General features: G+C 31.1%; 4 protein-coding genes across 4 annotated transcripts; all 4 read right to left on the reverse strand.

Annotated features, from left to right (window-relative positions):
- Positions 1-594: 594 nt before the first annotated feature.
- Positions 595-4,985, reverse strand: LOC115714538 (probable serine protease EDA2). The gene is made up of 12 exons (XM_030643271.2): positions 4,472-4,985; positions 4,234-4,359; positions 3,268-3,423; positions 2,982-3,164; positions 2,755-2,871; positions 2,612-2,665; positions 2,453-2,524; positions 1,787-1,980; positions 1,529-1,623; positions 1,247-1,321; positions 1,022-1,108; positions 595-932 (listed from the first exon to the last, which is right to left on the reverse strand). Exons 1-12 carry the CDS (start codon positions 4,646-4,648, stop codon positions 817-819), a joined length of 1,452 nt encoding a protein of 483 aa, XP_030499131.2. The 5' UTR covers positions 4,649-4,985; the 3' UTR covers positions 595-816.
- A 1,874-nt stretch (positions 4,986-6,859) lies between these two features.
- Positions 6,860-13,369, reverse strand: LOC115714914 (probable serine protease EDA2). The gene is made up of 12 exons (XM_030643672.2): positions 13,102-13,369; positions 12,884-13,009; positions 12,274-12,429; positions 11,969-12,151; positions 11,690-11,806; positions 11,532-11,585; positions 11,386-11,457; positions 8,172-8,365; positions 7,949-8,043; positions 7,626-7,700; positions 7,467-7,550; positions 6,860-7,337 (listed from the first exon to the last, which is right to left on the reverse strand). Exons 1-12 carry the CDS (start codon positions 13,291-13,293, stop codon positions 7,240-7,242), a joined length of 1,446 nt encoding a protein of 481 aa, XP_030499532.2. The 5' UTR covers positions 13,294-13,369; the 3' UTR covers positions 6,860-7,239.
- Positions 13,370-18,321: 4,952 nt separating this feature from the next.
- On the reverse strand, positions 18,322-20,769 carry LOC115714579 (B-box zinc finger protein 18). The gene is made up of 5 exons (XM_030643318.2): positions 20,128-20,769; positions 19,751-19,847; positions 19,546-19,661; positions 19,139-19,417; positions 18,322-18,583 (listed from the first exon to the last, which is right to left on the reverse strand). Exons 1-5 carry the CDS (start codon positions 20,218-20,220, stop codon positions 18,575-18,577), a joined length of 594 nt encoding a protein of 197 aa, XP_030499178.2. The 5' UTR covers positions 20,221-20,769; the 3' UTR covers positions 18,322-18,574.
- A 4,045-nt stretch (positions 20,770-24,814) lies between these two features.
- LOC115715223 (glyoxylase I 4) lies at positions 24,815-27,246 on the reverse strand. The gene is made up of 3 exons (XM_030644064.2): positions 26,860-27,246; positions 26,641-26,761; positions 24,815-25,486 (listed from the first exon to the last, which is right to left on the reverse strand). Exons 1-3 carry the CDS (start codon positions 27,030-27,032, stop codon positions 25,163-25,165), a joined length of 618 nt encoding a protein of 205 aa, XP_030499924.1. The 5' UTR covers positions 27,033-27,246; the 3' UTR covers positions 24,815-25,162.
- Positions 27,247-27,550: the final 304 nt, after the last annotated feature.

The raw sequence follows: 27,550 nt of genomic DNA on the forward strand, positions 1-27,550 counted from the left end.
TAAATTAGTTTTCGACAACTCTTTATTCTTTAGTTTATATAGGAATGTTGTTGATGAGGCTTTCCACCTGTTGTTGTAAAATGTTTCAATATTAAATATTTTTTTGTTAAATAATAAATTACTCTATATTTTTTAAAATAATACAAAATAACATACTACTCTTAATTTTTATCGAAGTAGAAGGCTTAAAATAATATTTACCCTATAAAATTACAAAACTTTGTTAGGTGCAACTACTTATTTTCTTTCATTTCTAATGTTAGAAGAAGCCAAACCAACTAATAATAACATTGAGAAATAAATAAGATCATTATTACTTAAAATTTCCAATTGAGTAGAATTCTAACTCCCATTTTTTCTGGTTTTAACAAAACTGAAGAAACGCAACCATGAATTCCCATCTTCCACCTGACAAAATATGATTTGACAATGTATTGCAGCCTCAATCCTCGTACTTAAGATTTTTTTTTTTTAGTTTTCTGAAAAGCTCATACTTAAGTTTTAATACTTCCAACTATAAAAATTTTGGCGAATCACAGCAAAACATATGCATAATTGCATTGTGTAGAAAAAGAAAAAGTCAGAGTTTAGTACTTTTCTTTTTTAGAAAATGGCCTCTCTAAAATGATGAGATTGAAAATTATTTGTATAGTATTTGAAGGTTTAAACAACTTAAGAATAGAGTTCTGCTTATACATGGAAGGAAATGATATGTAGCAGAAATATCCTTCACCTCTCCACATTTAATAATCTACCATAGTAAGTTAAACAGTCAAAGTATAAATTTATTTTTTTGCATAATAGAAACATATCATATCACATAGCACTCTTTTCACTGTCTAGGCACTGAGAAAGCCACAAGTCCATGTTGTCTATAATCTTTTGCCTCACTTTCTGAACTGCATCAGGAGAGCTGCATTGTTTAGCGTCGCCTGAAAAAGTAGACGGTAGTTTTAGTTTGTTGAGAAAATATTCATAGCTTCCGGAAAGAAAAGGGTTTTTGTATTGTATTCTACTATACCTTCAATAGGGCTTGTACCATTGACGGAACATCCTCGCATATCGGTTCCGTGAGCACAATTATGGCAGTTGACAATGTAGGAAGGCACTGAAAAAATTGAAAAGGTATTTTCAGGATAAATATCAAACTCACTCAATTTACTCAATACTGTCGAAGTCAATGAGAAAAATAATAAGCTAAAAGCAGATAAAATTCTTTTTTTCTTTTCGAGTCAAGAAGACGCACAATCTGGAGATGATGTCTGCTTTGATGCATGGCGCCATGGATCCTCTGAGCCATTTGTAAATATTATCTTTGTCCCTGCAAATGATCACAGTACTTCAATTGCTCATGTGAATTATAGGTAAATACCATGCAAAGATCAACAGGAAACAGATGACACAGAGTTTTCGGTCATCAGATGCTCAAAATTTAGTCAGAGCTAGCCACAGAATAATATGACAGAAACAAAGCATCAAAGGTCCTTCAAATGTGTGTGTATGAGAGAGAAATGAAGAAAGTTTGGACCTCCAATTTTTGTGCCCCCATAGTTGATGTTTGTTCCAGCAACGTCAGGATAGATACCCTCTCCGAAAATGTTCCTGCAAAGGTCCAGATGATATCTGCCATAACCCACACAAGACCAATTAGAAGAGATTCATGAAGAGTACACAAAAACCAGTGATGATTGTATTGATAATGTATATATGTATATACATATATATTAATTACAATGTATCCAATCCAAAGAAACGTACAAAATTAATATGAAGTTACAGAACACACCTTGTGTCTACTTTGGAGGATCGGATACTATCATTTTTAGGTGCTACCTGAAAATATGCAACTTCAGTACAAACTTGAAACCACCACAACCGCATAGAACTGTCTTTGGTAAGAGTAGTGTTTTTCAAGTATTCCTGATTGTATAATTGAACATTTCCGGAAAAGTGCTTTTTGATATAGTTGGCATACGCAACCTGCATAAAATATATACATAGTTCTTTTCAGTAGAGATCCCAGGACAAAACTAGACCCGCGAGAAGTAGCTTAAAAGGTCAGGTATGGTTCGCTCTCTCGAGTCTCTCCTAGACACCTACATAATATAATGATTGTCGTTATAGTTTTCTGGTCCCCAAAGGTTAGGCAGGAGAGCTAGTTTAAAAAACTAGAAAATATGCTTAGAAAGCTCACTGGACTTTTATATAAGTAACCATCACTATCTGCATTAGCAAATAGTCACCATAGATCAAAATTTACCGTAGATGGATCAAATAAGATATACCATAGATCAAAATTTACAAAATTTAATAGAAGATATTTCACTTCAACATCCAAAAAGAATATACATTTTACTGAAAACTGTTTAGTGAATCATCAGAAACCAAACTTGAAGAAGAAAATATATAAATAAAATATCTCATAGAAACAACGAAAAGAACAAGAGCGTACCAACATATCTTCTCCATTTTTCTTTGATTCAACAAGAGGAGAGCATAGTTCATCTGGATTTCCATATTGAACCTATAAAACATAAGGAAAGTCATGATTCATGATTAGTAGTAGCCATAAATTTTGTAAACAGTAAACAACAAATGTAAAACTACCTACTGCTGAAGCAGCAGCATCGGCCAGATAATAAAAGAAATCGCCATCATTTTCAAGCTGCAAAAGGAAAAAAAAATCATATTGGTCTGAGTATCTTTCAGCATACTTCAAAGAAATCACAAAAATAAGAAGAAATAGAAGCAAACCTCAGTTGCACCAAACAAGGCCTTCACTGAGTTTCCTTGCGTAGCAAGTTTTTGTTCAGCAATCTGAGTTATCTCTTGCAACACAGCTTTACATTCCGGACCTGCTGAGACACCAACCTGCATTTTCAATTTGACAATGCTTTCAATATAAATGAATTTCAAAACCTTTATATTCAATTCAAATGTAATATATAATATAACATACACAAAAAGGAAAAAAGATTGACCTGCTTGTCATACTCAGTGAAGTTATAAACAGCAAGAACAACACCAGAACTTGCAAGACTTCCACAAGTTAAGTGAGGAAATTTGAGACGAAACCAAGCACTAAGAGCTCCAGAATATGAAATCCCAAATACAAACCATGGATTTTCAACATTTGTTCTATTCAGCTTCTTGTTCAAAGAATCCTATTTGAGTGATTTTTCAATTAAGTAAGAAATGGGGTTTCAGATTTCTACTAATTTCATCAAATAAACAGAACTAAAAAGTGATTATATTAGTTCTTCTTGCCTGATAATATTGACGGAAAATAGCCAAATCAAAAAGGGCCTGGTTGGAAGATAAGTATCTCAGATTTTCAGTGGAAAGTGATTTAAAAGGAGAGCTTTTTCCATAGTAACGATGCTCCAATGATACCACTGCTGCTCCAAATTTCTTCGACAGAACCTGTAAAATGTCACAACCCTTTTCATTTTTAACTTATTTTTCCACATGTGGTGATTAAAACCCAAACAAGAACACAACAATAAGCACAGTATCTGATCTAAATAAAAAATAAGAGAATACTAAAATAACAAAACAATAGAACACACCAATTTACATGGTTCAATCAAATGTTGGGAAAACACTTGACCTAATCCACAGGAAACAACCTATTTGGCTTGCAGTCTTTACTGCTTAAACAATCTTCAATACACGAGCTCAGTTACACAAAAATAGAGACTGAAACTCCTTTACAAAACTGAGACAAAATTCTCTCCAAGAATTGAAATTTACAAAGTATTGAAGAAAGAAGAAGGTAATATCTTATATAGACAGAGTCAGCTACTACAAGATCTAAACGGACATAACTGACTTAAATCTATTTCCAACTAATTGATATGGCTGCTAAATGTCTAACTAAATGAACTAATTTCCACACCACCATTGACAAGAACCACAAAATTCGATCTCAAAATTAATTGGTAATGAGCGGACTAACATGCATTCTTATAAATAACTAAAAGTTAACTAAATGCTAATATGGTCCAATATCCCCCTCAAGATAATGGTTACTACTATTTATATGTCGCTGATATCAAAACTTACTATTTATATGTAGCTGATATCAAAACTAAAAAACTAATTAGTGATGAGTGGAGTAATTAGTGCTCGTTTTATATTTGTTTCATGAGACGATAAATAATCCAAAAACCATAAACTACGAGCTTCCACTTCACTTAAAATTAAAAATAATAAAATTAGACAAACCCTTACACTGATATAATCGTTAACGATCCCATTGCAGGGTCCTTCTCCACAAAGCACTAAGAAAATGGGTCCATCCGGGATTCGAAAATTGTCAAGAAACTCATAATACCGTTGCTTAAATTGACTATGATCCTGCAAAATTACACAGAAACGAAAAACATTAATAATCATATAGATTCTATACGAACATTAGAATTCGATAAAAGAGAAGTATAGAAAAAGGGGTTTTGGTGTAACACTGTACATAAGGAGAGAAATGATCAAGGGTTTGATTGAACCAGAGCTCTTGAGTGGTCAAGTAACGACTTGCAGTTAACTTGTTGAACATCATCCGAGGCATTCCATAGCCATAGCAGGAGGAGAGTGAGAAGATGGTGAAAAACGACACTGAAATCAATGTCGTTTTACTGTGTCGGTCCATGGTCGTTGTCGTTGTTGTTCACTTTCTCTGAGGTTGCATTTCTTCGAGTGTCAATTCAACTGCCGTCTCTTACTTTTCTTCCATTTATTTAATTTTTCTGATTTTTTTTTTACTTTAGAATTAGAATCTCTACTCAAGAATACAATTGAACAAAGTAAATTATATTCTAATTGATAAGTTTTTTTTTTTTTTTTTTTTTTTTTTTGAAGAAAAATCTTATTAATAACAAAGAAACAAGACTACATGAAGTTGGGCAAGTCAGCCTTACAAAATTGGCTAACCAGCTAAGAAAAAAAATGAGAAAAGAATTGAGAAGTTTTAGTTGCTAAACATCTCTTAGCCAACATATTGGCACATTCATTGTTTTCTCTATTTACATGAACAATATTAGAGCCCTAAAAATTTAATTAAGAAATTATAACTAAATAGAATTACATTAATAAAAAAATTAAAATACTAAAAAATATTAATATAACTATAAACAATTATTAATAGTAATACTATATCATAATAGAATTATTTTTGAGTACATATATTACAATTTTGAATAAAATTATTAATTTTACGTAAATAAATTTACAAAATATATTTATTAAATGTAATTATTCTTATATAGAGATATACTTTGTTAATACGAGAACGAGAGTTAAAAAATATATAAATAATTACAATTGATAAGTTATTCTTAGTCTAAATTGGAACTTAATTTTTTTTTATAACAAATTAAATCAGTGGCGGACCCAGGATTTAAGTTGAGGTGGGGCGACATTTTTTTTTATAAGTGAGGGGTGCATCTTTTTTTCTTTTCTACATTGCATAACATGTTAAAAATTAATGTAAATTTATATTTTAGTATTAAATATAGTATAAAGTAAAAAAAAAAGTAACAATAAAATATATTTGGTTCAATAATTAAGACATTAAATATAAGTATTATTGGTAGATTTTCAAAAAGTAAAATAAAAAAATTAAAGTAAACATGCTTTTATTGGGATTAGAACTCATAACCTCCTTTACATTTACATGTATGAAATGATTATCATTATACCAAAACTTATTTTATGTGTATAAATATCACTTTTATTTATAAATATATGTTGTAACAAACTAAAATGCATATATATTTTTTTCTCGATTTTTTTTTTCAGGGTGGGGATTGCCCCACCTCGCCTCTATGTGGGTCCGCTCCTGAATTAGATTATTTTTGAATAGAATATTCTTAGAGGTTCTACTTTAGATTATTTTTTAGATTATATTTCACTCTAAAATCTCTCTAAATGATACTATCTATTAAATCATTAATCCTCCCACTTTCTTAATTTTTGACACAACAAACTGGGCAAAAGAAGAGAGTTCACATGAAATACTTTTGCCAATAAATCTGAGTAAATAAGTTTTCATTAAGAGCTTGGCAATAGATGAAGCAATATTTAGAAACTTTAACTTTATGCCAAACATCATTGTAGTAATGGACTCTAAGGACATGAAGAATGTTGTAAAATCTTTTAGTCTTGAGAACATCCTTCATTCGTGCTTCTAACAAATAGGATTTATTAATCTTATCTCTAAGATTAACAAGTTTCCAAAAATACCACAAGACCAAAATTCTTCATTCTTACAATGTACATTGACAAGAAAGTTTCGTCTCAACTAATATACTAGAAAAAGTAATTTTAAAATATAAAAAATCTAAAACAATTCTTTATTATTCTTAACTTATTATACTTGAATTTAATTAATTAAAGAATTAAATTGGGATCAACACAAGACAAGGTTGTCTCCTATACCTGCTCAGATTTGCAACTATTACCTCCTTAACTGATGTGGGATGATAAATAAAAATACATATAGAATAATAATTAATAGGATTTTTTTTTTCTTAAATATTGATAGAGATTTACACTTGATCTTCCTAAATGTACCTCTTTCAGGTGTATTTTGTTTATTTTTCTAATTAATTTGCAAATGTGGTCAAAGAACATAACTATAATTGAATTGCAATGGTTATTGTTAAAAAGAAACATAACTATAATTGCAGTATTTAACTCACTTAAACTAGTTGAAATTAATTTAATTGTTACTACATATATAGATATTAGCTCTAAAAATACAAATACATAAACATAATCTCATAATTTGTCATTTGACCACTATGCATGTATTAACCAGGATGCAATATATATGTATATATTTTAATTTATCCCTAATAAATTTTTGCTAATATTAATCCTTAATAAATTGAAGGATCAAATATACTTTTTTGATATAATATATATATATATAAATACTTTTTGTCAAATGGATTTTTTCTTTAAACAAAGCTTATTTATATCTCTCCTGTATTCCATATATAATACAAAGTTCATAATCTGTGTTAAAATATGTAACAAGACAAGAGATTTACATCAAATGATAATGAGTTAGATTTTCGTTTCTTGGTATTGCAATTTTCCGTTCAAATAACATTTGGCCGGCACTAGACAAACGAGTTGGGGGAGTGTTATCTTGTTCGCTGTCTAGATAAGGAATCCTCTCGAGAACTCGAGAACCCGAGTTGTGGAGAAAATGTGCATCACTAGATGCAACTCTTTTCACTCTCTTGGCACTGAGAGCCACAAATCTATGTTTTCTATGATCTTTTGCCTTACTTTGTGAACTGCATCAGGAGAGCTGCACTTCTGGGCATCACCTGAAAGGAAGAAAGAGATTCGGTTTATTAAAAATAAAAGGATGTTTTTGAATGTTATTTCGAATACTAAATTGGGTTTTGAATTTTTATGATAAACAAAAGAAAGGGTCCATATCTAGCACAGAATACCTTCAGGGCTTAAAGGAGATTGGGGACAACCTCGCAAATCAGTTCCATGGCCGCAGTTATGGCAAGTAATAATGTAGGAAGGCACTGAAAAAAGGTCGTAATGACTCAAATCAACTCAAGACTGTCAATGAAGTTTTAAGTACAAGAAGAGAGACTCACTATCTGGAGATGAAGTCTGTTTTGAAGCATGACGCCATGGATCTTGTGAGCCGTTTGTAAATACTATTTTGGTCCCTGCAAATGATCACCGCTTCATAAGCTCATGTGGGTTGTATAAGTAAGTACATATGCGGGGTTCTTATTCATAATGTTGTTTCAGCCATCAGATGCTAAAAATTCAATATGAGCTTACTATTTAAAACGGGCAAAATTGGTATAATTGTCAGGAAAATGTGTCGAAAAGATGCATGACTGTTGCTTGTTGTGACATAGAAAATTAAAGTTGTGTAACTTCTAAAAATGGAAAAATGAAATTTATGGACCTCTAATATTTGTGCCTCCATAATATATATTTGTTGCATCAACATCAGGATAGACACCCTCTCCAAAGACATTCTTGCAGAGGTCCAAATGGTATCTGTCACACAAGACCCAAATCAAAGCTAAGATTATGTAATTTAAATTGCATTGATCATAAAAAGAAGCAGTGGAAGAACCTGATGAATATATACTGAAAAAAGTCTCCAGAACAGAAATAACGCATACTTTGTATCAACTTTTGAGGACCGGATGCTGTCATTTTTAGGTGCCACTTGAAAATATGCCACTTCAGTGCAAACTTGGAACCACCACAGTCGCGCAGAAGTGTCTTCGGTAATAGTGGTATTTTTCAAGTACTCCTGATCGTATATTTTGACATCACTCGAGTAATACTGCTTGACATACTTGGCATATGCATCCTACACAGAAGGGCATTCTATTCTTATTGCCATTATATAAACTTACAACATTTTGCATAAAATTGCACTGCTTGTATCTTCAACTCTTGACATTTTTAACATCATTATCTTTTCCTTTTGGTAAAAAATTACATCCCCCCTAGTCCTCTATTATTAACACATAATACTTCTAGTGATTCATTCTAAAACCGAGAGCTATGGCTACTTGTCTGTCACATACATTAATAAGCTCAATGATAAGCCCCTGGTTAGATTTGTTTACCATAGAAAAAGAGGGGCCTAAAGGCCACACTTATGTCTTTAGTTGAGTTTTATTCAAATTGTTTTAAGGGTTGAATTGTCTTTTTGTATTGGTCACTTGGGTTTAATTAGAGCTGCTGATGTGGCAGGCTTATTATGTATATATATAAGAGATTAGAACTCATTATAGGCAGGGAATTAAGTATTAAGAGAAGTCTTTTGGAGAGAACAACCCTCTCGAAAGGTTGTGTACTTGGGAGAGACTAGCCTCTCGAAAGCTAGGTGTAATCTGATCATTATTCATAAATAAAAGACAATTCTTTGAGGGATTTCATTCAGGGAATTCGAATACTTGATAGCAGATTTCTAATCTAAGAAATTCTATCAATTTGGTGCGGTGAAGAGTCATGACAATGCCGAAGAAACCGGCGAAAGAGAAGAGTCAATCCTGAGTCCATCCCCACGAAGAGGAGGCTTTGAAGTCAACGATGCAATGGCCCAAGAATCAGTGCAGGAATCGGCCACGGAAACTGTCACAAATTCCGTCAAGAGGATTATTAATGACTCTATGAGTGAAATGAGTCGCGCTTCATGAACAATTGCGGCGAGCGGCTACGGCTTATTTTGGAGGCTCAAGAATCCGGTCGAAAGGTCCAAGAACGACCAAGAAATGATCACGGACAATCAAGAAGCGTCCAAGAACATATGGGAGAAGTCTTCCGCCGATCCGACACTCGAGATGCGTCCGAGGAAAAGAGTCCCGTGCTTCCCGCATCTTCAACGTGGCGTAAATCCAATAACAAAGTGGATGCCCCAATGGAACGAAATTATTACAATCCCCATCATCGAAACGATCGGCGCTCCGTAAACTCAAGATGCCAACCTTTGAAGGGAAAATCCCGACGGGTGGATTATGCAAGCGGAGCGATTTTTTGCTTCTTGCCATTACGCGCCGAGGAAGAAAAGGTAGAGGCGGCGTTTATCTCTTTTTCGGGTGACGCACTCCTTTGGTATCGCCTTGAGAATAAAAGCGAGCAATCTTGAGTTGGGAGGAGATGAAACGATTGGTGTTAAGGCACTTTCGAGATACACAGGCTGGTTCTTTATATGATCAATTTGTGGCGGTAAGGCAAGAGGGTACAGTGATCGAGTTCAAGAGGCAATTTATCCGACTTTTGGCTCCTCTAGAAAATGTCTCACCTGAAATACAACTTAGTACTTTCATTAATGGCCTTCGTCCCACTATCCGCGCGAAACTCCGTGTGCAACGACCAAGAAATATTGATGAGGCAATGGAAATTGCCCAAGACATCGAGGAAGAGTTGAACGCAACCACCCACTACGTACCAAAAGTTTCGGTTTCAACCGCACCACGACACCACCACTTCATACTTCCTTTACCCCGGGGCATATGAAAGACACATACCAAAAACTACCGCCGAAATACGAAAATATACCGAGATCTCGCATTCAATACAAGCGAGAGAAGGGCCTTTGCTTTCGTTGCGATGATAAATGGTCACGGGACATCGCCGCAAATGACAAAAAGAGATAAATGTGGTAATTATCGCTGATGAAATTGAAGGTATCAATTCAGAACAAGGTTCAGAAGAGGCTAACGAGGGTGTGGCTGATTTAGAAATGGCAGAACTCAAGGGTACAGTGGAAGTCTCTCTACAATCAGTAGCGGGTCTTTCTTCAAATAAGACTATGAAATTGAAGGGGCTGATTGAACAATGTGAAGTGGTCATCTTAATTGATCCCGGCGCCACACACAATTTCATCTCTCAAGTGTTGGTGGATAAACTCAAGCTTCCTATTGTTAAGACCAGTCAATATGGTGTTACAATGGGCAATGGAGATTCCATGCGCAATGAAGGGATATGCAAAAATGTCCACCTACACTTACAAGGGGTAGAAATTTTTGATGATTTCCTACCTTTAAAATTGGGGAGTGCTGATGTTATTTTGGGACTTCAATGGTTGGCAACTCTAGGGATGACACACACGGATTGGAAACTTCAAACGATGCAATTCCAAATTGGCAGCCAACAAGTTACTATCAAAGGAGACCCTTCTCTTGAGAGAAGCCTCGTCTCGCTTAAGACCATGTCTAAAACAATGTATGCGTAGGGAATGGCCTTTTAATTGAATTTAATTTTGGGGGCCTAGAGGAGAACCAAACAGCCAGCGATACTCCGGAGTTCCTTCAACCGATTTTGCTCAAACATGAAGGGGTCTTTGCTCAACCTAGTGGCTTACCACCAGTTCGAAACCATGAACATGCCATCAATTTACAACCAGGTGCATCTCCAGTGAGTGTGCGACCCTACCGATACCCACATTTTCAGAAATCAGCAATTGAACAATTCATGAAAGATATGATGGCCACTGGCATCGTACAACCAAGTAACAGCCCTTTCTCAAGTCCGGTGCTATTGGTAAAAAAGAAAGATGGCTCATGGCGATTTTGCATCGACTACCGGGCACTCAACCGTGTCACCATTCCAGATAAGTACCCTATTCCAGTCATTGATGAATTACTTGATGAACTTCTGAATGTCCTAAAGAACCTGCCTAGTTACATAAATTATATAGATATGAATTTCACTGTCTAAAGGTTGTTTATACTATAAACACAGTCAAAGATCACATAAAATCTTTTCGCAAATCATTTTTCCTAAACCTCCAAGTAAAGAAAAATTGCTAGAAGCTTTGTGGTAAATCATAGCAAACAAAAACAATAACTCAAATAAATAACCAGAAAAATATAAGCATACCACCAAATCCTCTCCATTCTTCTTTGCTTGAACAAGAGGGGAGCATAATTGATCTGGATTACCATACTGAAACTGCAGAACCAAATGTCAAATTGTCGGTAACTGTGAAGTTTGTAAATAAGAAACATACAAGAGTAGACACCTACCGCTGTAACAGCACAATCTGCCAGAAAATATAAGAAATCACCATCAATCTCAAGCTGCAAGAAAACAAAAGAGGAAAAAGAAAATACTCAGTTTGCATCTGGCTTAAATATTAGCCATACATTGTAAAGATAATCCAAAGATATTAGAAGAATCCAACCTCGGCTGCACCAAACAAAGCCTTCACCGATTTTCCTTGTGTAGCAAGTCTTTGATCGACAAGCTGAGTTATCTCTTGTAAGGCAGATTTACATTCTGGTTCAGCTGACACACCAATCTGCATTGCAAGGGAGTGTGAAGATAACATTTTTATTTCCCATTTCCTCTAAACTTAATCTAAAGTTATAGGCAAACGAACACATTTACAAAATGAAAAAACATATCATATAATGAATGAGAAAGGGAACTGTGTTCCAATTCTCCATTTAATAATACTGACTTGTTTGTCAAACTCAGTGAAGTTGTAAACAGCAAGAACAACAGCAGAACTTGCAAGACTTCCACAAGTTAAATGAGGGAATTTGAGACGAAACCATGCACTTAGAGCACCAGAATATGAAACCCCAACTACAAACCATGGATTTTCAACATTGGTTCTATTCAGCTTCTGATTCAGAGACTCCTACAACATCAAACATCCCAAGACAAAGTTAAGTGATTTTCTTACAGATTGAAAAGTGTGGTTATTATACTAATTTTAGCAAGTTCATTGATTACAAAGCAGACTTAGAATTCTTCTTCTACCTGATAATACTGGCGAAAAACAGCCAAATCGAAAAGGGCCTGTTTGGAAGACAAATATCTCAAATTCTCAGTGGCAAGTGATTCAAAAGGAGAACTTTTTCCATAGTAACGATGCTCCAGTGTTACCACTGCTGCTCCAAACTTCTTTGACAAAACCTAATCAATGTGAAAACCCCCTTTTACTCACGTAATGACTACAAATCATTTAAATTAAAAAGACTTATTTCACGTGTAACTAATCGTAACTCCAAATTATTTTAGTCCTTAAAAATTTCTCATGAGATTGTTTCGTATAATTTTACTAACGGAAACATAATGTGGCCATTGTTCATGTACCAAATTGAATCCCCAAATTTTGAAATGTATCAAATCATTCCCTCAAACTTCCGTCCATGCGATGCCCATTAATAAAATTAAACATAATTAGATGGAAGTCCACCCAACAACCTCAATAATTCGGAAAATTTTTAACAACCAAGACACAATTTAGTACATAATTTGGTACATGTCTAAATTTATTGGGGAGAGCAATTCTAGTTAGCCTAGAAAAATTGGGGTGTATTCATCGAATAATTTAGAGTAAATTTAAAGAAAGAAAGAAAAAGCATACGCTGAGATAATCATTAGACATTCCATTGCAGGAGCTTTCGCCACAAATTCTAAGGAAGATAGGTCCATCTGGGATTCGAAAATTATCAAGGTATTCATAGTAACGTTGCTTAAATTGACGATGATCCTGCAACAAATTACACACAATGAATTCGACACACAAGTAGAATTCAACCCAAAATAAGAAATTTTTAAGAGAGAAAGAAGAGATTGGTTTACGTAAGGAGAGAAATGATCGAGGGTTTGAGTGAACCAAAGCTCCTTAGTAGTCAAGTAATTGCTTGCATTTAATGTAGCAGAACTGGGTCGAAGTAACATTTGGTAGCCATGGCCATAGCTGAAGAAGGAGGAAAAGACCGAAATCACCAAAAACGACAACAAAAATAATGTCGTTTGAAAGTTTCGCTCCATAATCGTAACAGTCTTTTCTTTCTTCCAAGTTTCTTCTGGTTCAACTAAAATACCAGAAAAAACCAAAACGCTCTTTCTTTCATAACAAAATTAAATTAGCACGTTTGTTAACACTTTTTTAATCAGTTTTCTGTTTTTAAAATTGAAAAAGTGAAAATATTTTTTAAAAACATATTCCATAAAACTGTTTTTATTTTTTAATTTTTTAATTGAAAATCAAAATTTTAAAAACATAAAAAAAATTACTTTTAATATTTTTTTAAATAGTTTTTTTTCTTAATCAATATTTTAGACTCCGACTACACCCAAACCCAAATCTCCTCCCACGGCTTTGGCGCTGAACCCGACCTCTGACCCGAACCCAAATTCGACCCCGGATCTAGACTCGACTTAAATAAAATCAAAAAATAAAAATGAAAATAAACTTTACAGAACACACTTTTGTTTTTTGTTTTTAAAATTGAAAAACAAAAGTGGTTACAGAACGCATTTTTATTTTTCAAAAACAAAAATTTTTAAATTCATTTTGTGATTAAAAAATTAAAAAACAAAAGTGTTACCAAACGACACATTTATTTATCAAAAAAGTCAATATTAATCCAATTTAATATTTTTTTTTTGGAAAATGTGCATCAGTGTTGTTGATTTCTTTTTTTCTGTTTTTTTTTTTTAACGACGTGGAGTCAATAAAACAACAATTATAACTGTTTAAATATACAAAATAAACAGAACTATAAACGACACATAAAGATTATAGAAATTTGGTCTCTTAATCGGTAATGACCTACTTCTCTTTTAGTTGAATTTTTTGGAGAACTATAAACGACACATGAACTTGATGAAGTGAGTTTTTTATTATCTCTAAATTTTACAGATAATTTAACTATGTAATAGCTCTTTTGAGAATAAAGAATTAGGTCCTAAATAGTGAATGTACTCTACTATTTATAGAGAAAAATATGTAGAACATTTATATTTAATAAAATAAATAATTTAATGTTTGATTGAGTCATCCCGTGAAATCCTCAATCTTCCATGATTGTCGCAATCCCTCTATTATAGGAGTGTTGATTGACCTATTTACAAGGAAATAAGTTGTTGGAATGAATCTGGATATTTCTCTCGCCAGGGTCTTTGGTCGGATATCCTTTCTGTGCTGAGTTTTTAGTTGGTTAGAATGTTGGCTGTCATACTCCGTCTAGCTCATGCCTGATGCTGGGCAGCTCAGTGTCATCTATACGACCGACCAACTCCTTCTAGAGAACCTTACCAAGGATCTCACATTCGTCTAACCTCTTCTATGCTTGCCACATGTCACATCATTCTATGCCACGTTATTAAGGTAATTTTTGGGATAATATTTGCACCCCAAGTCCGCGTGGGGACTTCTGGTCACGTAGAGACCTTTTGGCTTCTCTCTTTGCACAGTCAAATTACGTGTGACCTTGCTTGGATTGCTCTTTAAGGATCACCAAATGCTCCGAGCAGCAATCTCATCTTCATCCTCAAACAAAACTTCATTTTCATCAGAGTCTTTTGAGGAAGGGTTTTCTAATGACTCTTCGGAGTCTTCCTTTCCAACACCATCACTATATCGACCAGGTTGGTGGTGATAGTTACGATCACCATATTGGGGAGTTAAACCAACGTGCACTAATTTTTTACTTCAGTTATGAACCGAAGCAAAAACCTTTCTTTTTTACTTCGATTCATAACCGAAGCAAAAAATAAATTAGCGTCGGTTCATAACCGAAGCAAAAAAATTAGTATTTGCGTCTACGGTTATAACGTCTATTACGCCAACTGAAACAAAAAGTCTTTTTTGTAATAGTGTGCTACGGTCCGTGTCCAAAATCACTCAATGTTGACACCATTTTTAAAAGAGCATGTCGTAACATGCTCTTTTCAGTGCCGCGACCCGGGTGCTCAATTTCTGGGCAGTGGCAAGCTTCCTTCTAATGCCATGTCATGGCCCACCTATTTCTTTCCATTATCAACCTTGTTGTCCATTTTTTTTCATAGGAACACCTTGGCATTGAATTTTTAGGCCATGGCACTACTCCAACGTCTTTAATTCTTCAACTTCAAAGGCTTCGGTTGCACCGAAACTTCTCAATTATTTCAAGAACTCCTCTTTTGGCACGCTAGCTACACAATTGCAATTAAATCTTTGATTTTGCACCATTTTTTTCAACTCATTCACTTTCCTCTTTATTAGCTAAATCTAACAATATTAACAAACTAAAGCGTAAAATAGAATTAAATGAAACTAAAACTAATTAAAACACTCATGATTTGAAAATAATATAAACTAATACCTAACACTATGCATTCATGATTGATCTATCTCATTTGTTTATATTGATATACATGATCATTGATGGATTTAGCCATACTAAATATGGCAAAAATAACTTTGATCATATGTTAGTATAATCAATGAACGAAATTGGTTTGAAATACCTATAATTATAATAGTAAAATTTAAGAGCTTATAAGGTTACACACTATAAAAAAAAATATGTAGCCCAAGTGGAAGATTATTAGATTAAAATTCTCAGTATGTGTTCATATGTAATATGTATTGGTGTATTGCTATTTGAAGTTTGACCCAAATAAAGTGATCATTTTAGTAATTGTGGGCATTAGGTATTAAAGTGTAATGAATTAAATGTATAAATACCTTAATAAGTGATATTTTTTTTTTATTGAAGAGCTAAATTAGAAATAATTAAAATTAATAACCTAACTTTGAAATTATATATTGGTAGTGATCCCTAATAAATAAGAGTCACTCTATATTCATCTTCCCTCCTGAAGGAGAAAATTAGAGAAACTCAAGTCTTGTATTTTTCTTGAAAGAACATTATCTAAAATTACCATAAAATCATCTTTATTAGATAAATTAAAATTATCACTATTTATAAAGTAAGGTATGTTTCCACTACTATCCGAGTTGTTCTCTTCTTTAAAGTAATAAGAATATTTTTGTTAAGATCCATATTTATATACTTACAATAATATGTAGTATATTTGTGTATGGAAATGGTTTTTGATATTGCACATATTATATGAGTGCTAAAGAATTCTCACAATTATAACTTTCATCTATTATATATGTATTTTGTTTATTTTTTTTTTTACTGTGCTCTAATTATAAAATTTGAAACAACCAACAACTCAGCCACATATAATTTTTTTTATTCAATGGTTTTATCCAACAAGTGTTATGTTTTATAACCATTTCTTATGTCGATATATATTTTTTATTTAAGCATTTATATGTTACAACCATATATAATTTGAGACTCGAATTCAGTACCTTCAACACACACGCACCCTGTCACTTGAGCTAGCCTCTCAAGTGGTTTATGTTCATATATTTTCTTACTTGAGAATGAGATAGAGAGAAATTATCATGTCATATTTAGGTGAAAATACAAATTAGTTAGCATTTATTTTTAATAATAATAAGAAGAATAAGAATCATAATAATTAGCATTTGGAGTTTCCATTCCTTTCTAAATATATTTAATAAGTCTTTGGGTACATTTAGATTCCTAAATTTACTTATTTCTTATATAAATATAAAAAAATTATATTGATTCAAATTAAGTTATTCTCAATAACCTAATACGAAACAATAAATTTAAAAAACATACACTAAAACAACACTATTTTTTTTATAAAAAAAAAAAAACTGTTAATTTTGTTTTAATAAGATGTAATTGACTAAAAATACTACTAGGTCACTAGCTTTAGTGTTTTAGTTCATTTTATGTGTGCACATATTATTACTTTTGTTTTTATGTCTAAAAACAAATACATCAACACAATGCTATTATTGGGAAATTCTACAATGCACCCCCTTAAAATGGATACATTGATGCACCCTTGTCTGTTTTAGCACCCGAAATAATTTTTTAGTCAAATTTTTTCTTATGGTCATGTACGTTATAGTTATTTAAGACATCCTGCAAAATTTTAAGAAATTTGAAAAATTTTAACACGTCGAAAACTACGTTCAAACAGTGTGTTGCACGCGTGACTATTTTATTTTATACCCGTGTAAAATAGACTGTTTGAACATTGTTTTCTATATTGTAAATTATTCGGAATTTCTCAAAATTTTGTAGGTTATCTTAAATAGCTATAATGTACATGAATATGAAAAAAAAATTAGACTAAGAAATTCTTTTGGGTGCCAAAACAAGTTAAGGGTGTATCAGTATACTCCTTTCAAGGGATGCATTGTAGAACCACCCGCTATTATTTTTTATTTTTTAAAAATATGTTTTTATGTTGTGTTGGAGTAAAATATACCAAACACTTGTCAACCATTGGTTTGAATAAATAAAATGACATTTAAATAGAAATTTATTAGAAAAATAAGAATGAAAAGTATAGTAAGGTCACAAATTCTTGTCCTTTAATTTATTTTGCTAGCTATTTTATTTTGAATAATTTGGAAAGACATAGCAAAATGAAACTCTCTATTTAAGCAAGGTCCATTTTAGATGGTTTAAAGTTTAATGGCATTTTGTGGCCAAAAGTCAATGTAGTGTTTCTTAGTGGAGGTTTTAATCCTCTCTTTGATTGTTTTCTTCTTATTTTGACATGTGTTGCTTTAGTTATCAATCAAATTAAGGATATTTATTCAAACTTTTCTAGAAAACACTTATTTATTACATAAGATAAATTGGACCATATGTATTTATACAACCCATAATTTAATTTGATTCATTCAAAAAAAAAAAAATAAGTAAAGAAAATGTTGCATTGATCAATCTTCAAAATATTCATAAAAAACACAAACATTTCAAATAAATACAGAGTTTCTTAACTTAACAACATAGTACAATAATTAAAAGCCTAATGTAAAAAAAAATTATACATATTTATACAAACATAACCAATTATATAAAAATTGAAACTTTAAATCTAAAATTTCAGGGCCAATTCAAACAAGGGTCCTAATTTAGGCAAGTAACAAGAACCAACAAAAAAAAAATCAAAACTGAAGAATGAGATTATGAGAACTCAATTTGATGCAGTGCATTATAGTTTCTGTTCTCAAAAGTTATAAATGCTATCAAACTACTCTTTTGTGCAATTAAGCTACAACAACAAATGGAAAAATCACTACTTTGCAAACCTCAATAGACCATACTTTTTTCATATGAACAATCAATCACACTCTAAATTTTATTTGATCACACACACAGCTCGCCTTTTTCTAATGCCTCGCGCAGCAGTCATGCTTCTGGTTTCTGCAAATTCTTCATAGGTCCTGAAAAAAAAAACAACGAATTTCAATGTTATTAGATAAAGAATTCTCAAATTTATACCACATGTCATGGAGAAAAAGATCAAAACTAATCAATTTCAACTAGAAACTAAGACCATGTTTGATTTGGCCAATGATAATAGTAATGAAATCACCATATCACAACTCCATTATTTGGTTTGGTTTTGAAAACATTATAATACTTTTACAATGTAATCACCAGCTCTACACTTATATAATCACCATTACACTATCTATATAAAAATAAAATTACTCTTATACCCTTCTCTAGTTATCATTCAAAAAATACACTAAACATCATAATACCATTCCTATTACTATTCTGATTAGGATCCATTACTATTACTATTCCATTGCAACGAACCAAACACCACCTAAACTATAAACTAGTACTTGTAGTAATGTAAGAATGAGAAACTTTGGTTGATCAGTTTGTGCTTTTCCATAACAAATACCTAAAAAGAGAGCTATGATGTTGATAAAAAAACAAAGACAAGTTTTCAGATAAAGCTAGCTACTATTAGAGAAGTGTGTAACCTGATTATTTGAAGATTGTTCATGGAACTTATGAGGCTTCATATTTAAATCAATCATTTTATTGTCACGTTTAGTGTGAGTGTGTCCATCAGCATTGGCCTCTTGTAACCGCACAGGAGAAACTCTATTATGATTTTGCTGCTGTTGATTCTCTTCACCTGTCATTTTAGAACAAGGCTGCTGATGATTCTGTCCTCTCCGAGCTGCTTCGACTTGATCGCTACCCGGGTTTGAACCAGGTTCCTCAACATTACCAGCACCAGGCTTATCTCCTGGAAACTATCCAATGAAACAAGTAAAAGAGTAAACTTTTACAACACCATTTCTTATATAAATATTTCATACATTTTCTTACTTGGGACAGAAAGAGAATATTATTAGTTGTCATTGAGAAAAAGTGAACAAACCTCAACTCTCTGCCTCAATAAGAGATATCTTCCATGTGTTCTTTTACCACCAACATGAACAATCATATCACATTGTAAACAAAGGGAACTTCCATCTATTTCGCAGTAGAAAAAAGCTACATATAATTTTCACAGAAAAACAGTCAATGAAAGAGCCTTTTATATAAAGAATATACATATTATATAATATGATTAGAGCCCATACCAGGTGCATTTTCACAAATGTCACACCTAGGAACTTCACTGGGATTTGCTAAGCCAACTCTCACATGTCGACTAGCAAGTTTGTTGCACATGTGTACCTACAAAAATTGACCCCAAATTATTAGATTCAAACCAGCTTTAATTAAAAGGGCATCAAAGAAATTAACACAACACACAAAAAAAGAGCTAAAGACTGAAACTTTAACAATAATTTGCTGAGACTAAATAAAACTAACAAACAAATATATGATGGGAAGATTCAATTAAACAAAATTCACTTCCAAAAATAATTTTCTTTTATAAAATGGGGTTCTTTGGATTTTGATGAATGAAATGAATAAATGATAAAAATTCAAACTTTTCAAAAAAAAAAAAAACCTTGTCATCGCAGGAACGGCAAAGGGCAGCCTCGTCAGCAGCGCAAAACACGATTGCGGCGGCGCTTTCACAGGCGTCACAAAGTGTTCGCATAATTAATATTACCACCTTCTAATAATCTCATCTCTCTAACTCATAGCCCCATAAAAACACCTCCATAATAATCCAATCCAGGGAATAATATAAATAAAGAGCTTTAAAGCCACAACATCAAAACGACAAATTGAAGAAAACCCAGGTCACCAAAACTCTGAATTGGTGATGATGATAAATAAAAATCAAATCTTTATATAATTTTTTGAGTGTTTGAGGCCCTTTTTCTTTTTCCCTTTAGTACTACTAGTAGTTGTAGTAGTAGTAGTAGTAGTAGTAGTAGTAGGAGATTCGAGAAGGAGATTTTTGAGTGTGTGTGTGTGTAAAAATGTCATATGTGTGTGGATTTTGGATGCAAAAGACATAATAAATGAGATGGGTTTTGTCAACTTCGGTTAGCTGAAATGAAACTCACAATCAATCCATGGCCACAAACTTGAAAAAGCAATGTGGGGTTATTGTTTATTGATTTACACTTGACAATGCCACACAACACATTCTCAACCATTACCTACATATCTGACTTGGGTCCCATTTCCATTCCCATCCCACTTCATTTTTTTTTGGCTTTTTCTTTGATTTTAACCCAAAAACTCTCCTTACTTTTCTTTCTTTTACTCTCTATGTTTGTATACATATGTAATTTGTTTCATAAATATTTTATTTTAATTTTTAGTTACAAATAAATACTACTTAAATTTAATTTAAAGGGTAATTATTCTTAAATTATATTTTTAGAATTACAAGCATCAAATCAATAACAAAGTGATAACACGCAATTAGTTTAGGTAATTAAATTTTTATTTTTTATTTAAAAATTAATTTAAATATACTAATTAAAAAATAAGTTAATTAGTAATTTTTTTCCTTGAACTTTGACATGTACCAAATCATAACTTTTTTTTCCGTTAAAAATTTTCCCCGAACTATTGAGATTGTTAAATTTAAAGACTTTTGTCTAATTTCATTCAATTTTACTGTTTCAGTGATTGTTTATGTACTAAATCATGCTCCTCAGACTTTAATATCTACCAAATCATGCCCCTAAAACTTTGATATGTACTAAATCATACCCCTTAAACTTTCATTTATGTTAGAACTTTTTTACTAAAATTTTACAAAAGTCCTTAAATCTAACAATCTCAATAGTTAGGGGGAATTTTTAACAGCCAAAAAAGTTCAAGGGATATGATTTAGTACATGTCAAAATTCGGAAGGAAAAATTACTAATTAGCCTAAAAAATAATATGTGGACAATAACTTGACAATTAATCTTCAGCTATCTACAGAAATTCTAGATATATAACTTAAGTCAAAAATTAAATCTAAATATTTACGTCATAAATTACTTTATTGAAAAATATTAAGGTATCAAATAATATAAAATATAATATAATGCTATTGATGTATTTTAATATCGAGTTTCACACATTTTAATACAATAAATAATATAAAAAACTGCTAACTAATTATAAAATATGACATACGTGTGATGTGTGTCAAATAGTAATGTTGTTGTGTATTTCTGTCTTTGGTGTCCACAAAGGAATATCTCTAGGTAGTTGAGTGGATCGATCTGTACCTAATTGGTTTTCATCACATCTGTCAATCTTATTATAGAGAAGAGACTATAATAATTATTATAGAAAAACTATGTGAGGTGAGGATTGAAGAGGAAGATAGAGTTGATTGATGATAGGGAAGCAAATATAATACATCCCTTGCCACTCTTTTCTCTTTTTAATCTCGTGACCAACCAACCCATTTCATTTCATGATAATACAAAGTTTCTCTATTCAAAATATTTTGGATTTATTATTATTTTATCATTATTATTTTGAGTATGATTCATTGCATGCTTCTTTCTATGGTCACAAAAAATAACAAAATAAAAATAATAATAATAATAAACATTTTCTAATGTATATGTGTATATATTATGTTATTGCTGACTTGTATATTGCATTTGTCTTTTCTCATGGTGCATTGATATCACATATTTTGATTTATTAAAATTGCTAATTAATTATAAAGTCTCATACGTACAATATTAGGAACAAAAATGACATATTTGTTTTTACATTATATATTGGAATATGTAAAAACAATGAATCTCAAATTAAATAATTGTAATTGATTGAAAATAGTGACATGCAACTCAATAGAATTTGTCAATATATTTTGAATATATATAAAGGCTAATTAGGATATTTGTCCTCTAAACTTTGACATGTACCAAATCATGATTCCTGAACTTTTAATTAAGGTCGTTAAAAATGCCCATGAACTATTAAGATTATTAGATTTAAAAGACTTTTTTTTCCAATTTTAGTAAAAAAGTCTAATATAGGTGAAAATTCAAGGGTCATGATTCAGTACATGTCAAAGTTCGAGAGGTAGATTTGGTAGATATCAAAGTTTGGGGAGCATGTTTTAGTATATAAACAATCACTAAAATAGTAAAATTGAACGAAATTAGACAAAAATCTTTAAATCCAACAATCTCAATACTTTAAGAAACATTTTTAATGATCTTAAAAAATTAGCCATATATAAATAATTAAGTATCATATTTACTTAAGAATATAAGGCTCGTTATTTAAAAATGTAATACCATGACTTATGTTAATATGTATAAAATTTGAGTACACATGCAATTCTCTTTTTACTTATAACATAAAATCATATCATAAAACTACACAAGTAAATGTAAACAAAATTATCTTTTTAAAAGTTTACTGCAAATGTAGTAATCATCACTTGTTGACTCAAGTGGTGGAGACTCTGTGCTTGGTAACATAGGAACATCATTAATTGTTTGATTGGAATCTAAAGCTAAAATTATGTAAATTTGTATATATATATATATATGTTTCCTATTGAAGTATTGATAGTCTCCCAACTCCTAAGGTGACAGTTTAATAGTTTTGTTAATTCCTTTTTATCATAAAGAGGTTGCACACTATTTCTCTGACTATTTTTAGTATGTTGAGAAATTATATAAATTTTTAAAATATATCTTAAATAATTATAATATATACAATTATAAAAAAAAAAAATTAAATCAAAAAATTCTCCTCGATGAAACTAATAGGGAGTGCATCAGAAAGTGTATTGTAAAAGCATTTTATAAATATTTATTTACTGTTTAATAATTTTGTTCTCGTTTATAAAAATGTTCGAGGCACTTTCTCTCTAGGAATATTCTTATAGGTTTGATCATATAAATTTTGGAAATGATCATTAGCATGTTGAAAACTTTATTATGTGCATTTCATATTGTAACATAATAAAATTAAAAAATAAAAATAATAACAAAATGGAGTAAGTGATGATAGTCAAATTCTTAAATAGTATCAAGCATTGAAAAGTTGTATGGAGTTGTGTGTGTGGCCATAAGTAAATATATAGCCTTATCTAATTTGTGTAGAGCCACTTTTAGTAATATCAGAAGCCAATAATTGATTATAGGATCTCTTATTATATATTGCACAAATCCAAAGTTAAGCAACTTCCACACAACTTCTATATTGGATCCCAAGGGCCAGCCTAGAAGTACTCTGCATTCTACAAATATTTATATATATAGGGACACGATTTTGTCCTGTGATGTATTTTTACGGAATGTATTTTGTGATGTACGACAGTCGTTAGATAGGGAAATTATTTGATCTGAGGGTTGAGGTTGATCTAAGGGTAATTAGGGTTAAAAAATAGTAACGTACTCTGAGACCCATCTAATGTACCATGAAATACATTCCGTAAAAGTACATCACGGGACAAAATCGTATCCCTATATATATATATATCATGATCATAATGTCACAATCATATACAAGGAATATAAACTATATGCACTGATAAAATTATTGGTTGTATTTGATTCACATCCAAAATAAAAGTTGTTATATTTTATGTATGTAATGGTATGTGTCAAATTAGATGTTCAACACCACTCAAGATATGTAAATATATAATCTAACCAAATCATAATTTTTTTTCCTTTTGAAATTCCATGATCCTTTTTTTTAAAAAAAAAAAAAAGAATCATAAATATAAAATGAACATATCAATAAATATAATATAATATTTAGAGATTCGGCCCTCCCAAAATTTAGAGAATTTTTTTTAATCATAATTTTTTATTTTATCTTTTGCTCTTCCTAATTCTTGGTACTTTTTTTAAATTTGAAATTAAGCTTTTTTTTTTTTTTTTTTTTTTTTTTTGTAAAAAAAATGGACTTTTAACCTAAAGAGTTTTTGGCAAACTTTTGGAGTCTTGAGCCTACGCCCGGACTCTCTCCATGGCCATCTTTAAGGTAGGACGGTTAGGGTCGTTTTTCAAGATCTCTCAGTCTAAGATGTCTTCTAGTTTCTTTGTTAAAAACAATTTAAAAGATCTTTTTTTATTTCTCAAATAAAAAGTTTATTTTTAAAATTTTGTGCTAGGTCTTATAAAAGCTAAAGACGGCCTACCATCCTCAAACCGACACTGAAAAAACATAAATAAAAATAGAGACATAAGGGCATACACTCAACTCAAGTACTTAACAATGTTTTAATTAGTTTGGACACAAAATTATACACCACCACATGATACAAATGGTTCAAATGTTGTATTATATCACATAAGTTCAAACATATATTTTACACATTAAAATCATCACACTTATTACAAGGCACCATAAAACAAATACAAAAACCCATATGACCAAACCATAATACCAAATCACAAATAAAAGAAATCCCCTATAATGGATTTAAAAGTGAAAAAAAGAAAAACTTTTTTCTTTTTTCTTTTTTCTTTTTTGATACTAATCCTTAAAGTATAGAATTAGAGAGACAGCTTAACTTAAAAGTGAGAGTGATCTAATTAGTTCACTCACTTTCCCTCTTACTCTTTTAAGATAAGGATCATATTATATAGTATAGATTATAGAACTTAAAAAGAGAAGTTTAACATGTCCATGCTGAGGCTCTCCATCATGACATTCTCCATGAAGCCACATTTGGCCATTGGGCCAGTAATTGGGCCTGTTAATGGGCCGGGCTTTTTGAAAGTAGTAGTGGATGTGGGCTTGAAGACTGGACAAGAAGCCAGTGGAATAATGGGAATGTTTTCACAGTTGCAAAGCTCAATCATATAACCATCTGGGTCATGAAAGAACACTTGGTCAACCTTGGCACCATCATCTTCAACCAAAGCTGTCACATATCTCATACCCATTTCTTGTAGTCTCCTCTTCACTAGTCCAACATCAGTACACTGTTTCACCCAATTAAATATAATTATTATTTTTTTAAAATAAAAATAAAAGATTTAATACAACACCTTTGACTAATATAACCCAAAGTAGTTGGATGAGTAAGAATAATCATAATCTAATCTTCTATACATTGTATAGAGTCTAGTGTGTAATCATTGATTCATTCAATCAAATGTCAATATATATTGATATATATATATATTTTTCAACGATTTAATACTTTTTTGTTTTACTAATAATTCAAGTAGTTTTTATTCAAAAAAAAAAAGTAATTCAAGTAGTTGGATGAGTGGATGATAGTAGAAATAGTAATTAGAGGGTGTTTGTTGGCACCATAACTAAAATAATTAGAGTAATTTGTGCTATAAGTAATTAAATTTTATTCTCGGTTGAAGATTAATACCTAATTTTAATTTTTGACGATAATAATACGTAAGTTATATTTTTGAAACTTTCGTAGGTACCAAACCGTTAAGTGTCAAGTCATTATTCGCGTGTCATTTTTTTATTGATATATTTAAAATAATTTTTAAATAAAAAATGAAATTTTAATAATATGGACCAATCAAGGACTGCTACGTGGCCATTGATTTACATTTGACGCCCAAGTACCTACGGAAGTTTCAGAAATATAACTTAAGTATTATCATCTTCAAAAAGTAAACTTAAATATTTATCTACAATTAGGAGTTAAACTTAAGTATCCATGCCACAAATTACTTAAAAAAAAATAATTTTTATTTAAAGAAAAAATATATAAAAAGTTTTTGAACACAAATGGGGTGTTTGGTATTATTTTCAAGAAATAATTTTTTAAAACAAAGTTAAAAAAAAAATGTGATCAACAAAAAAAAAGTTGTTTCCTAAAATTTTCAATCACTTTTTTCTTCAAATTAACCAAACACTTTTTGTTTTTCAAAAACTACAAAAGTTTTTTTGTGTTCTAGTCATTTTTTAAAATACAATTTCAAAAGCAAAAAACAATATAAAAACCCACTAAATATATATATATATATATATATATATAATATTTCATTTTATGTATGTGGCTGGCTAATGTAACTATGTAATAGAATATAATATTTGAAAATGATAACAATAAGATGCAAAAACATCCATAAAAAAATCACATTATAATATTATATTTTCTTACTTGGAAAGAGATATGGTTATCCTTAGGGTTGATTGGTCTAATAATTTCATCCATGGAATCATATTCATCCATCAGTGATGGATTCTCAATCAAGTGTATCCCAATCCCATAGTTGTACAACCTATAATAAGCATACAAATTACAACATTTTCACAAATTAATTAAATGAAATATGAATTTTATTTTTATTTTTTTTTTTAAAAAAAAAAAGAAAAATACCAAGCTCCATTGAATTTGAAAGAAGAGGGCCGTTTGATGAGGACAAAGCCCAAAACTTCTTCATAGAATCGAGCTGAGGCCCAAACCGATCTGCATAGAATTGAAACATGATTTAAAGACAACAAAGGCAGAGATTCACAGTTGCTCACTTCTTCAATCTCCATGAAAGACATTTTCAATTATATATGATTGATTGAAGATATCTTCTTCACTTCACTACTTGTTTAATATGTATTTTTCTTTTTTTTTTTTCTGAGTTTTGCTTGATGATCTTAATCTTAGGGGAATGAAGCCTTTTTATATATGTCCCTAGGCCTAAGGCCTGTTCAATTTTGTTGTGAGTAATTTCCTCAATGAGGAACTTTCCTAGCAAATTCTTTAATATAAAAATCACACACTATATAATATATATATATATATATATACATATATATGTATTATGTAGTACTACTCTTTTTGCTTTCTTTCTATTTTTTGTTTTGTGTTGTTGAGAAGATGTAATGGACAAGATCTATTAGTTGAATATATTTTGTAACTAGTTAGTAATAGGGACTAGTTAGTAATAGGGGCATTATATTAACACCATATACCCCTCTAATTATTATTTTCTTTTTACATAAAATGTTTAGAATTTTAACTTTATTTATTCTTCTTTTTTATATTCTAAAAAAATTATAAATATATTTTGAAT

This window comes from Cannabis sativa, chromosome 4, assembly GCF_029168945.1.
Source record: "Cannabis sativa cultivar Pink pepper isolate KNU-18-1 chromosome 4, ASM2916894v1, whole genome shotgun sequence".
NCBI classification, from domain to species: Eukaryota; Viridiplantae; Streptophyta; class Magnoliopsida; order Rosales; family Cannabaceae; genus Cannabis; species Cannabis sativa.

Bases quoted from the DNA above. Each gene is read 5' to 3' on its own strand.
- LOC115714538 (XM_030643271.2), bottom strand. From the start codon at position 4,648: ATGGACCGACACAGTAAAACGACATTGATTTCAGTGTCGTTTTTCACC. The intron at 1,322-1,528 runs GTCCAAACTTTC...GATCATTTGCAG, and splicing joins TGGGGGCACAAAAATTGGAG to GGACAAAGATAATATTTACA. The intron at 1,109-1,246 runs GTGCGTCTTCTT...CAATTTTTTCAG, and splicing joins GCAGACATCATCTCCAGATT to TGCCTTCCTACATTGTCAAC.
- LOC115714914 (XM_030643672.2), bottom strand. From the start codon at position 13,293: ATGGAGCGAAACTTTCAAACGACATTATTTTTGTTGTCGTTTTTGGTG. The intron at 11,458-11,531 runs GTAGGTGTCTAC...TTGGTTCTGCAG, and splicing joins CAGATTGTGCTGTTACAGCG to TTTCAGTATGGTAATCCAGA. The intron at 8,366-11,385 runs GTATGCTTATAT...CCTTCTGTGTAG, and splicing joins AGAATGGAGAGGATTTGGTG to GATGCATATGCCAAGTATGT.
- LOC115714579 (XM_030643318.2), bottom strand. From the start codon at position 20,220: ATGCGAACACTTTGTGACGCCTGTGAAAGCGCCGCCGCAATCGTGTTT. The intron at 19,848-20,127 runs GTTTTTTTTTTT...CAATTTTTGTAG, and splicing joins GCCGTTCCTGCGATGACAAG to GTACACATGTGCAACAAACT. The intron at 19,418-19,545 runs GTTTGTTCACTT...TTCATTGGATAG, and splicing joins TATTGAGGCAGAGAGTTGAG to TTTCCAGGAGATAAGCCTGG.
- LOC115715223 (XM_030644064.2), bottom strand. From the start codon at position 27,032: ATGTCTTTCATGGAGATTGAAGAAGTGAGCAACTGTGAATCTCTGCCT. The intron at 26,762-26,859 runs GTATTTTTCTTT...TGCTTATTATAG, and splicing joins TTCAAATTCAATGGAGCTTG to GTTGTACAACTATGGGATTG. The intron at 25,487-26,640 runs GTAAGAAAATAT...TGGGTGAAACAG, and splicing joins ATAACCATATCTCTTTCCAA to TGTACTGATGTTGGACTAGT.